This window comes from Phocoena sinus, chromosome 4 (genome assembly GCF_008692025.1).
Source record: "Phocoena sinus isolate mPhoSin1 chromosome 4, mPhoSin1.pri, whole genome shotgun sequence".
Taxonomy (NCBI): Eukaryota; Metazoa; Chordata; class Mammalia; order Artiodactyla; family Phocoenidae; genus Phocoena; species Phocoena sinus.
This window is the reverse complement of record NC_045766.1, coordinates 65,164,297-65,176,912: the sequence shown is the minus strand read 5'-3', so window position 1 is coordinate 65,176,912 and position 12,616 is coordinate 65,164,297. Positions and strand designations below refer to the sequence as shown.

General features: G+C 40.2%; 1 protein-coding gene across 19 annotated transcripts in view; it reads right to left on the bottom strand.

Moving 5' to 3' along the window:
- LPP (LIM domain containing preferred translocation partner in lipoma) overlaps positions 1-12,616 on the bottom strand; it is a 700,519-nt gene that overhangs the window by 509,770 nt on the left and 178,133 nt on the right. For 12 of the 19 annotated variants that reach the window (XM_032629901.1, XM_032629897.1, XM_032629895.1 and 9 more), the window contains one exon: positions 8,422-8,472. The exons of 2 other annotated variants lie outside the window; for them this stretch is intronic. Coding sequence is in view for 4 of the 17 variants with exons in the window: in XM_032629887.1 (XP_032485778.1) it covers positions 2,473-2,485 (13 nt within the window). In the remaining 13 variants the exon portion in view is untranslated. Of the gene's footprint in view, positions 1-2,472; positions 2,522-5,361; positions 5,384-8,421; positions 8,473-12,616 lie in introns of all 19 variants that reach the window. 5 more of the 19 variants (XM_032629887.1, XM_032629905.1, XM_032629888.1 and 2 more) reach the window with 2 other exon arrangements.

Genomic DNA, 12,616 nt, shown 5'->3' with positions numbered 1-12,616 from the left:
TCCATGTCTAACACCGGCCTTCATTCCCAGGGCTCCCACACAGACTCACAGTGGGTCACCAGGCACTGAGATTAAATTCACACATGTGGCAGTCATTACATCTTGGCACGATCCAAATTCTAGCTGCTCACATCTGCATTTGTGCTGATCTGTGCACTGCCAGAAGTCTATCTCTGGTAAAAAAAATCTCACGCTCTGAGCTTCCCTGGTGGCGCAGCGGTTGAGAGTCCGCCTGCCGATGCAGGGGACACGGGTTTGTGCCCCGGTCTGGGAAGATCCCACATGCCGCGGAGCGGCTGGGCCCGTGAGCCATGGCTGCTGAGCCTGCGCGTCCGGAGCCTGTGCTCCGCAACGGGAGAGGCCACAACAGTGGGAGGCCCACATAACGCAAAAAAAAAAAAAAAAAAAAAAAAAAAAATCTCACGCTCAATATAACAGGGAGAAAACAACCAACGGATTCCCCAAAGCATCAAATTCCAATTCAGTAGATAACTTGCAGTATGGTTAGGGCTCTATGACCCTAATCACTCTGCCTCCTCCTGCACTCACTTACAAAAATGGAGAGTCTGAGACCACTAACCTGATAGAAGTTTGAAAGAAGAGGAAAAACATGAGTTATTTATAATGCAGTTTATACAACTGCCCAGCTTTTCTTATTCTGCCTTAAAGTACCAGAAGGGCATTTAACTAATGAATTGTCATATAAATGATTCAGGATATGTGATCTTGTCCCTCTCTGAACTCCCAGAGCACACATTCACTGTATTCCTCAGGGGACCACTGGCCATTTTCTACCGGGAAGTTCTATCGTTTATAGAATTGTTTCATTGTCCCTATTCACATTCAGTGTTATCTCTGGAGGTATTCACATATTTTCAAGCAGATCTGAATTTGAATCCAAACTTTGCGATTCATTTGCTGTATGACGTTAGGCAAATTACTCAACCTCTCTGAGCTCAGTTTCCACATATGAAAAGTGGGAAAAAATAATTTTCTATTTTATGAGATTAAACGAAATGATGTATTAAAATGGATAGCACTTAACAGATTCTGGGTTAAACGCACCTTTGAGTGAGTGAGTGAGTAAATAAATGAATAGAGCAAGCAGAATAAGAGTTTCAATATTAAAACATCGCTCAACAGTTTGAAACATAAATGTCCAGAGTCACACTCCAATGAGTCTGACACTCAGAGCAAAACAATAGGTGAATTGTGGGAGAAATCCAACAGCAAAGGAAATGTGTTACCCAAATGTCATCTCAAACTTCGCACGCTGAAAAAAGTATTTCGCTTAACCTAGAACCTATGTATCGCCTTCAGAAGGTTTACAAACCTCCTGAAATTGTAGACAACATTCTACGCAGATGTGCATTTTCTAACTAGTTCATAGATTCATCTGAGTTTCCAAATATTCCGTAATCCTCTCCCCTACCACTACACACACACACACACACACACACACACACACACACACACACACACAGGGACGAATTAATAACTACTGCCTTAGGCAAGTCCCTTGACAGAAAGGGATCTGCCAACTGAGAGAGAAAAATTCCACTTAATAAAACAAGGCTGAAAGATATAAGCATACGGTTTAGAAAGTACAGACGGTGGAAGTTTTAATGATAAGCGCTCCAATCCAGAGAAAAGAGCTCTGAATCTAAGACTCAGCTTGGCTGCAAACCTGCTACAGGACCTTAGGCAAATCAGAGACTCAGGAAAACCAGGATTTGGGGAACCTTTGACATCCAATCTATTTCACCCTCCTCCTCCTCCTTGCATCTCATAGATGGAAAATCTAAGGTTCAGAGGAAGGTAATGCCTTCACCAAAGTCATAGCAAATAAAGTAGAGCCAGGATTTGAACCTCAGACCCAGTAAAATGATTTCCACTCAGTGTGTCATTATTATGAAGTACAAGGTAAGTGTTTAGACCCAGTGGCCTCTAAGTTATCTTCCAACTGATAGACAATTACTACTCTTTTCTCTGGACCTGGAAATCTCATGAAAACATTAGTTTGGTTTTGGCAAAGATCATTCTAGCTGCTTCTCAGCCCCAGCCCAGTCCCACAAGAACAAGGCAGAGAGAAAATCTGAAAGAATGAGAGATGCTGCTATTAATCTTGTGTAGCACAGAGACTGGGAACTGCAGGCCTTGAACTAGATTTCACTGTGTTGGCTATTACTCACCTGTCCTCCTGCGTATTAATCCTGCATCTGTCTTCTCTTTATTAATGTTCCCAACTATGCACAGTACACAGCCAGCTAGGAACTCATCCTTAGCTTCCTATAATTCATTGGATCAGAAAAGGGCAAGAGGAAACAGTGTGATGTCAGGGTCAAGTAATCTCTTACAGGAAGAACTGCAAGGGAATCCACAGCCTCTTAATAAACACAGAGAGCAGAGGCCAGCCAGAGTCCTCTATTCCATGCTTCACGGAATGAACGAATAAGTCTGGTATCCACTTACGTTTCAAGGGCATCTCACATCCGTGCGTTAACAACAGGATTGGTTTTGCCTGAAAGATAATGTCCCTTTAAATGGTGGGAAGAGAAAGGATACTTCACATACAGAGATTCCTCTCCTAAAACAGAGGTACAACTATGGAGTCAGAAGAAAGAATTCTAGCCTAGGATCTGCCACGAAAAGCTTAGACAAATCATATTCCCTCCCTGACCCCAAAATCTCCATCTCTTGAGATTTGGCCAGATGGGTCCTTAAAGTTCCCTCCGCCTTTGACATTCTGAGCTCTCCTTACAGGTCACTGACTCAACCCTGGAAAAGTCAAACAACAGAAGAGGAACCTCTCTATATTGCTAGTGAAGTTTACCAGAGCCTCAAACCTGAGCCTCAAACCTGAGCCTCAAACCTGAGACCCAGGTTATCAAGCAGAGAACATGAAGGAAGGTAGATTTTTATTTTTTCCTTTCTAACCAGAAACTGAATGTTGCTGGGGGTAGGGAACAAGCAATGCATAAATGCCCAATCACAGTGTATATATAATTCAAATCACTAACTGCCCATCAGGTACGTACAAGAATCAAAAACTAAAAAGAACAACTATTTTCACACACGGAACTCTCCTATGACTTTGGAAAAGTGGCAGCAGGAGGAAGAAAGAATTGACCAAGAAATAAAATCATAGATATTAGGACATTTGACTAGAAATAATGCCATAAGCACGTGGTCCAACTCGACCTGTTGTTAGATACTGAAATGGACCCCAAAGAGGGAAAATGACTTGTCCAAGGTGACACAGCCAGAGCTGGGAGTAGAATTAGATTCTCATGACTCCCGGTTCGTAGAACATAACCCATAACAGATTACTTCATTCCTGCAAGCGATGAGATTCTATCCAGGTAACTAAGAAAATAATTTCAAATATTTTGAAATAACAATAACTCATAACTCAATAACAATAACTCTACCTCAAATAACAATAACTGATTTATTGGATTTAAGGCAGACTAGGGCTGTTTCTATCAAATTATAATAAACAATTCACTGTAGCAATATAGACAAGTCCATGAGAATTAACTGTGCATTATTCATCCTTGCTAATGAATCACCCTGTGGAAAACAAGGATAATCAACAGTCTACCAAAGGCAGAAGGCTGTTCTTGCTCAAGTACAGATCTTCCCTGTTAAAGAACATCAGGTATCAGCTCTAAATAGTAAACAGGGGATACAGTTTCAGATTCCATGGAGTACAGCTCTAAATAGATTCGGTTTGGAAATGGGACATGGAACACACCACAGTCAGTGGATCAATGTTGAAAGCTGAGAAACACAATGATTACACTAATTAAGTGGGTACCTGTTGACACATCTACTGTCAAGTCTAATTATTTATTTAAACTGTTATTCTTTCTTCATTACTACCACTGACACCAATTATTACCACAAGATTATTTTAAATTTCTTGTAGCATGCCCCCAGAATATTTACTTCTCTACCTTCCAAAGGCTATGTGAGAAGATTTTATCCTTTTTTCCCCACCAAATCTACTTCCAAAATAAAAAAAATAGATGAATAGATGAATGGATAGATGGATGGATGGAGTGATAGAGAGACAGACAGAGAGATAGATGAAATTCCTCTTTCTCAGGAGCAATTTTTCATAAGCTTTCCAGCCTTGCTTAAACTCTTCTTTGTAGCTTCAAGATGGGTTTCAGTGAGGAAGTGGGGGCAGAGTTAACCACTTTTCAAAATTTATTTTATTAATATTTAACAACTGGCATTTGGAGGAAAGTTAATATAATAACTGCAATTTCTAAGTGAACAAATAGATCTCTGCCTAACAGAGTCACCAGAAATTATGGTATCACATGTCTACAGTACATTCTTCTCTGATGTGTTTATCCCTGAAAATACATGAAGTACATAGGAAAGGATTTTTTTGCAGAGGTGTTTTATGGACTAGAGAGGGACAAAAAGATGGGCAGGAGTCACTCCTGTATTTTTGGCTACCATCTTTTTTTTTAGTAAACCTCTCTTTTGTAGAAACGAGCATAAAGCCTAAACAACACAAGTGGCTTCTAGGTCTGAACTGCTCATAGAAGAGTTTCACAGTCCATATGTGCCCCCTCACCAGCCTTCTTTGCACATGACCTCTTCTTATTTCATGTGTATGATGAATATCAGCTTTAAAAACCATATTAATGTAACACCAAAATTTCCACTCATTTCTAAATTGCTAACTCCTGCAAATATGGGTCAGTACCAACAAACCTCAATTCTTTCAAAGGTCTGTGTAATTAAAATTATGTTTAAACTACTATATATAAAATTGATAATTAATAAGGACCTACTGCATAGGAATTCCCTACTGCAGGGAACTCTACTCAGTACTCTGTAATGGCCTATATGGTAAAAGAATCTAAAAAAGAGTGTACGTATGTATATATATATATATAACTAATTCACTTTGCTGTACACCTGAAACTAACACAACATTGTAAATCAACTGTACGCCAATAAAATTTTTTTTTCAAATTAAGTTTGGGCTTCCCTGGTGGCACAGTGGTTGAGAGTCTGCCTGCCGACGCAGGGGACGCGGGTTCGTGCCCCGGTCCGGGAGGATCCCACGTGCCGCGGGGCAGCTGGGCCCGTGAGCCATGGCCGCTGAGCCTGCGCGTCCGGAGCCTGTGCTCCGCAGCGGGAGAGGCCACACAGTGAGATGCCCGCGTACCGCAAAAAAAAAAAAAAAAAAAATTATGTTTAAGATCATGGAAAGAGGGAATTCCCTGGTGGTCCAACGGCTACGACTCCAAACTCCCAACGCAGGGGGCCTAGGTTCGAGCCCTGGTCAGGGAACTAGATCCCACATGCATGCGGCAACTAAGAGATCCCACGTACCGCAACTAAGACCTGGCGCAGCCTAAATAAATAAATAAATATTAAAAAAAAAAAAAAGATCATGGAAAGAACATACCTAAGGGATAATCAAAATATTCATCAGAACAAATGTTTACAGTACTTGAAATGCTGATATCAAATCTTCCACAAAGTTGCTATTCTATAGGGCCTGCAGTTAGGATCACCATAGTGACTACTTCACCTCTTTTAGGCTAAGACTTCTAGAAGATTATAGAGAGCATAAAGGAGCTAGCTGGGAAGTACAGATATCAGATGGTTGTCTGCAGAGGAAAACTCACATTTTCCAAATTTTAAAACTTTTTATGCTTCCTTAAACACATAAAATAAATTTTATGCTTCCTTATTTGTTTTTTTAAACTTGTCTCCATTTTCTTTTTTTTTCTAACATATTTATTGGAGTATAATTGCTTTACAATGGTGTGTTAGTTTCTGCATTATAACAAAGTGAATCAGCTATACATATACATATATCCCCATATCTCCTCCCTCTTGCATCTCCCTCCCACCCACCCTATCCCACCCCTCTAGGTGGTCACAAAGCACCGAGCTGATCTCCCTGTGCTATGCGGCTGCTTCCCACTAGCTATCTATTTTACCTTTGGTAGTGTATATGTGTCCATGCCACTCTCTCACTTTGTCCCAGCTTACCCTTCCCCATCCCCATGTCCTTAAGTCCATTCTCTACATCTGCATCTTTATTCCCATCCTGCACTTAGGTTTTTCAAAACCTTTTTCTTTTTTGATTCCATATGTATGTGTTAGCATACAGTATTTGTTTTTCTCTTTCTGACTTACTTCACTCTGTATGACAGACTCTAGGTCCATCCACCTCACTACAAAGAACTCAATTTCGTTTCTTTTTATGGCTGAGTAATACTCCATTGTATATATGTGCCACATCTTCTTTATCCATTCATCTGTCGATGGACACTTTGGTTGCTTCCATGTCCTGGGTATTGTAAATAGAGCTGCAATGAACAATGTGGTACATGACTCTTTTTCAATTATGGTTTTCTCAGGGTATATGCCCAGTGGTGGGATTGCTGGGTTGTACGGTAGTTCTATTTTTAGTTTTTTGAGGAACCTCCATACTGTTCTCCATAGTGGCTGTATCAATCTACATTCCCACCAACAGTGCCAGAGGGTTCCCTTTTCTTCACACCCTCTCCAGCATTTATTGTTTGTAGATTTTTTGATGGTGGCCTTTCTGACTGGTGTGAGGTGATACCGCATTGTAGTTTTGATTTCTCTAATAATTAGTGATTTTGAGCATCCTTTCATGTGTTTGTTGGCAATCTGTATATCTTCTGTGGAGAAATGCCTTTTTAGGTCTTCTGCCTATTTTTGGATTGGGTTGTTTGTTTTTCTAATATTGAGCTGCATGAGCTGCTTAAATTTTGGAGATTAATCTTTTGTCAGTTGTTTCATTTGCAAATATTTTCTCCCATTCTGAGAGTTGTTTTTGCTTGTTTATGGTTTCCTTTGCTGTGCAAAAGCTTTTAAGTTTCATCAGGTCCCATTTGTTTATTTTTGTTTTTATTTCCATTTCTCTAGGAGGTGGGTCAAAAAGGATCTTGTTGTGATGTATGTAATAGAGTGTTCTGCCTACGTTTTCCTCTAAGAGTTTTATAGTGTCTGGCCTTACATTTAGGTCTTTAATCCATTTGGAGTTTATTTTTGTGTATGGTGTTAGGGAGTGTTCTAATTTCATTCTTTTACATGTAGCTGTCCAGTTTTCCCAGCACCACTTATTGAAGAGGCTGTCTTTTCTCCACTGTATATTCTTGTCTTTTTTATCAAAAATAAGGTGACCATATGTGCATGGGTTTATATTTGGGCTTTCTACCCTGTTCCATTGATCTATATTTGTTTTTGTGCCAGTACCATACTGCCTTGATTACTGTACCTTTGTAGTATAGTCTGAAGTCAGGGAGCCTGATTCCCCCAGATCCGTTTTTCTTTCTCAAGATTGCCTTGGTTATTCCGGGTCTTTGTTAAACTGGTCACTGTTTTCTTGACAAACTCAAGAAGAATGAATTCTTCTGCCAAAGTCCCAACTCCTTCACACTGGTTCCCCAGGAGAGTGGAATGAAGACACTATGGGCCCTGGGTTTCGAAAGACTCTAACTCATGTCCTGTATTCTTAAGATTTTTTTGGTTGTAGCCTTAGATTATGTCCTTTTGAGATGTGTTTTGGGCAGTTAAGAGGCAGTGACAGACCCAATGAGTAAAGTTTGGCCCCTTCAGAGCCAGGTAACACTGGTAGCATAGTGTAGTGAAAAATGCACTCAATTGACAGCCAGGAAGCTGGAGAGAAAGCCCTCCTGCTATATACTCACTGGGGATACAAGAAGGCACTAGATAAGAACATCCTAGGTAGAGAACAAACATATGGATACCAAGGGGGAGCGCGGGGGGGGGGGGGGGTGGGGGGGGGGGGGGGGGCAGGGAAGACTATGATACTATTATACATAGTATCAGTAGTGTACATACGTCAATCCCAATCCCAATTGGAAGACTGGGATTGACATATATACACTATTGACACTATGTATAAAATAGATAACTAATGAGAACCTACTGTATAGCACAGGGAACTCTACCCAATGCTCTGCGGTGACCTAAATGGGAAGGAAATCCAAAAAAGAGAGGATATATGTATATGTATAGCTGATTCACCTTGCTGCACAGCTGAAACTAACACAACATTGTAAAGCAACTATACTCCAATAATTAATTTTAAAAAAAAAAAAAAAAAGGCCATACTAGGACATGGCATACTGTGGACACTTAAATACTTCCAAGGTGCCCAGACTTCTGTGCTTCTGATTTGAACCTTAGAAAGCTAGGAATTGAAAGAGAAATCAAATCAAGAAGACATAAAACGGGCAAAGTTCACTGTCTTGGCCATTTTTCAGGTTTTGATACTCATGAAATACCTTACTATTTCTTCTGTTGGGAGTGAAATCTACCTTAAACTTTACTGGCTAAGATGCCTATCAGCATTTCATAAACATGATGATGCCAAGCCTCTCTTACCTCTTGGAATGATCAGTGGACACAAGGTTCAGCAAACTGCAATGCTAGTGTCTGTAAATGAAACAGGTAAAGGTTACTCTTAGGTTCCAAGCTCTATTTATTCATTAACAATCATAAACTCTTCTATCTATACCACAGTTTCTTGTTTGCAAAACACTTTCACATTCATTATCTCATTTCACCCCATGACAACCTGGTGAAGAAGCAGGAAGAGATTATTCTACCCACTTCTTAGGTGAGGAAACAGAAGCTCACAGAGTGAAAAGGAGGATGAGAAGGGAACTAACATCTCTCGATTAACTTCACAAATGTCATGGGAAATGGGTATTACTGTCTCGATTTTACAGATGTGAAAACTGAAGTTCAGAAAAAGTAGGTAAATTGTCCAAGACTACATAGTACAGTACATGGCAGAGTGAGAGTTTGAACCCTCTGAGCTCTGCCTGTTCGTCCAGTGGTCTTTCCTTTATACCTAGGATATTAGGTGGGAAAACACAAGGACAGACAACTCACTGACTAGATCCACTAGACTTAGTGGAAGAGGGAATAATGAAATAAAACCAGCTATTTGATTGACGTGAAGAAGTAGCAAAAACACTTGGGATTTAGAGCCAGTCAGACATGTCTTCCTCTTACCAATGGTCTTAGGCAAGTTACTTAAGCCCCAAATGTCAATTTCCTTACACGTAAATGTGGCATATAATACCTACTTCATAGCCAAAGATGAGTTAAACTTTTTGTGGAAGATTCTCCTACATTATTTCATATTTATAGGCATGGACAGCGGTGGTATAAAAAATGGTAACATTTCTTCCTATGAGCCCACACTTATATGATCAAAGAATGATGCTCTAAGCACACAAGGCTAGAGGATATCTCTGGGTTGGGTATTTCCTTGATTTGTGACCCTAGTTTTAAAATACCACAATATTGGGCTTCCCTGGTGGCGCAGTGGTTGAGAGTCCGCCTGCCAATGCAGGGGACACGGGTTCGTGCCCCGGTCCGGGAAGATCCCACATGCCGCGGAGCAGCTAGGCCCGTGAGCCATGGCCGCTGAGCCTGCGCGTCCGGAGCCTGTGCTCCGCGACGGGAGAGGCCACAACAGTGAGAGGCCCGTGTACCGCAAAAAAAAAAAAAAAAAATACCACAATATTTATCTATATCAATCTTAACATGGCCTCACCTAACAGCAGCACAAAGAACTTTTGTTCCAAATGACAAAACCTCAAAAGTTAAGAATCATGTGTCCCCTCAACCCCAAAAAGCAAAAAAAAAATGCTTTAGGTGAATGGCCTGAAGGTTTATCACAGATCTTTCTAAAGTTTGTGCCTGTATCGTGCTTTAGGTTCAGAGAGATGGAGCTTCCAACGGGAGTGCAAGAACAAGGGGATTTGTTTTAACATAAGGATAGATTTACTGAGAAGTAAAGACCTCTGAGAAGTTTTATGAATATATCCCATTTTCATACAGGGCTCAAATCAGATGATATGAATAGAGCATGGTTGATAGGATACTCTGCAAGAAACTCTTATCATATGCCATCAATATCAAAACATTAATCATCTGTAACATTATGCTTTATAGTTTGAAAAATATTTCATGACCATGTTTTCTCAAATCATCCTCGACATAACCCCAATGAAACCTTACTACCCCAATTCCACCAATCAGGAAACCAAACTTCAAAAATCACATGGTTAACATGGAACAGATAAAAGTTTAACCTTGTATCTTGATCCCCAAACAAGTAAGGACTCTTCTACTACACGATGCAGGCTTCCATTTGGGGGCGCTCTATTTGGAGGGAAAGGTAAAATAGTATATACCCAATAAAAGTCCATTGTCAAGGCACCAAAGCACATTTAGTATTGAGTCCTGCTTCACTGGCAAGTGAAAGGAGAGAGACTTCACATCTGTGGTCTAACCAGAAGGTGACACATTACTAAGCTGAGGCAAAAGACTGTTCGATGCAGGGTTACCATGAACACTTTCTCAGCTCTCCCCAGTGAAGTTTCAGAGATGCGACATCCTTGAGCAAGCTATTGAAACACAAGCCACAGAAACAACAGAAGGCTGTACCACTGAATTTTCGTAAAGGGGTCTCCATCACTAAGCTTCATCTCACACCGCAGAAAAGCTGAAACCTTCTATCTAAGAAGTTCACCGTCCTCTTCTCACACGGTTTGAGTGGCACGTGTCCTCAGTAACTCGAGTTATTTCCCAATGCAGTGGAGTTCTCCACTAGACCCATAAAGACATCTGGGACAAATGACAAATCCCACTCTAGTGTCTTGGTAATAAAGTCAGTTATCTTTGGCTGCCTCTGTAGATTTTATGACTGCTGGCCCAGAACCTGGCAGGTCTGCATCCTCTATCAAATCACCCATCCTCTCCCAAGAAAACTGTTCTCATCTCCAGAAGCAATTTCAACCAAAAATAAAGAAATCAGGAGATCAACCTCTAACTTACACAATTTCAACTTATTAATTAGAATCAGTGCAAAAGCAAGACTCACCAAACCTAGCTGGGACTAGTATAAAATAATTCATCATTTCTACTGTATTTGGGGGAAAATAGGAGAGAACAATGGAGGCAAAGGAAGAGAGAGAGAGAGAGAGAGAGAGAGAGGAAGGGAGGGAGGGAGGGAGGGAGGAAAGAAAAATGATGGGGAATAAGGAAAAAAGAAGAGAGGAATGGGAGGCCATGAGAAATGAAGAGAGCAGAGAGACCTGTTTCGACAGGTTTTTCACAAACCATGGTAACCTCTGGATTGACCACTGCACCCCAGAACACTTTTTAGGCAACGTAACTCTAGATGATGATCCTGACATTATGAACAAAAATTCCAACCAAATGGCATGAGAATCACTAAGGTCAATGTATAGATGCCCCTTAATACTTGATACTTTACAAGTGCTATAGTACAAATGAGCAGTTGACAGAGCTTCGTAAAAACTTCCTCTAAGCCAATAAACAAGTAAGTCTTCAGTCTTGTGGTCCCAGATTTTCTTTCTGAACAAGGGGGGGTTATCTTAAAAAGAACACTGGAATGGGGATTGAGGACCTGGGTTCTGGTTTTAGCACTACAATTCCCAAGTCTTTTAAATCAGAAGTTGTATTAAATATACATTTTTCTACCTCTCTTTCCATGGGTCTTGACCATGGTTGTCCCTAAACCACTGTGAAAAGGCCAAGAATTATTTTGTCTAGACTTTGTGCATTTTGGTAAGTTTTATGGATTGGTAAAGGTGGTGGTGAGAGGATTACTTATAACTTAAACAATGTCATAATCTTAAACATGATTATTAGGAAGTCTGACCCCAAAAGCAATTGAAATGTGAGATTAGGCCAAAGGCTTTAGATGACAGACATGGAATGTCCTTCATTCCCATCATCGAATCCCGTATGAGGAACATTTTTAAATGCACGCTCATCTGATACCCTAAGACATTGATCAAGAATACAACGTACTCCATGGCTTATGAACAATTTGGGTGTCTCATTAAAGTAATGTTTGCCAGTATTTAATTGCTTCCCTCCCTGATTTTAATTTCCTCACCTGTCAGCATCTATCAAAGGCACTGAGATCTTCTGACATCCTGGCTGATTGTGTTGAAATTAATCAGATTTTTAAAAAGTAAATTGCATGGCCTAAAGGTAATGCTCATCTTCTTCATGTGATATTTATAAGGGTTCTATCAATGGAACTTATAATCTAGAAATTAAATCAGAGGCGTGAGGAATGCTAAGCAGAAATATAAGTAGCTCACAAATTTCCAGCACTGGACTTCAGAAGATCGGTACTTTAAAAAATGCAATCAACAAGTGTTTACTGAACATACAGCACTTGCCAGCAGTCACTATTGGGTAAACAGAAGAAAGTAAGACAAAGCTACCTCAGAAAGTTTAAGAAACAAGTGAAAATTATTTAATTAAGCTGAATTGACCTTGACAAAGTAGCCAACAATCTGGTCACTCAAAAGATACATTTTGTATTTTCACTGTGATCAGTTATGTATATTGTGTTTTCACATGGATTAATGATTTTATTCTTCACCTCAAGCCAATGAGGTGAAATTGGTATTATTGTCAGTATTACAATATTGTAATATTACAATATTGCTACAATAGCAGCAATATTCCTATTTGACAAGTGACAAACGTGAGGCACAGAGTAGAGAAGGGATTCTTTCTT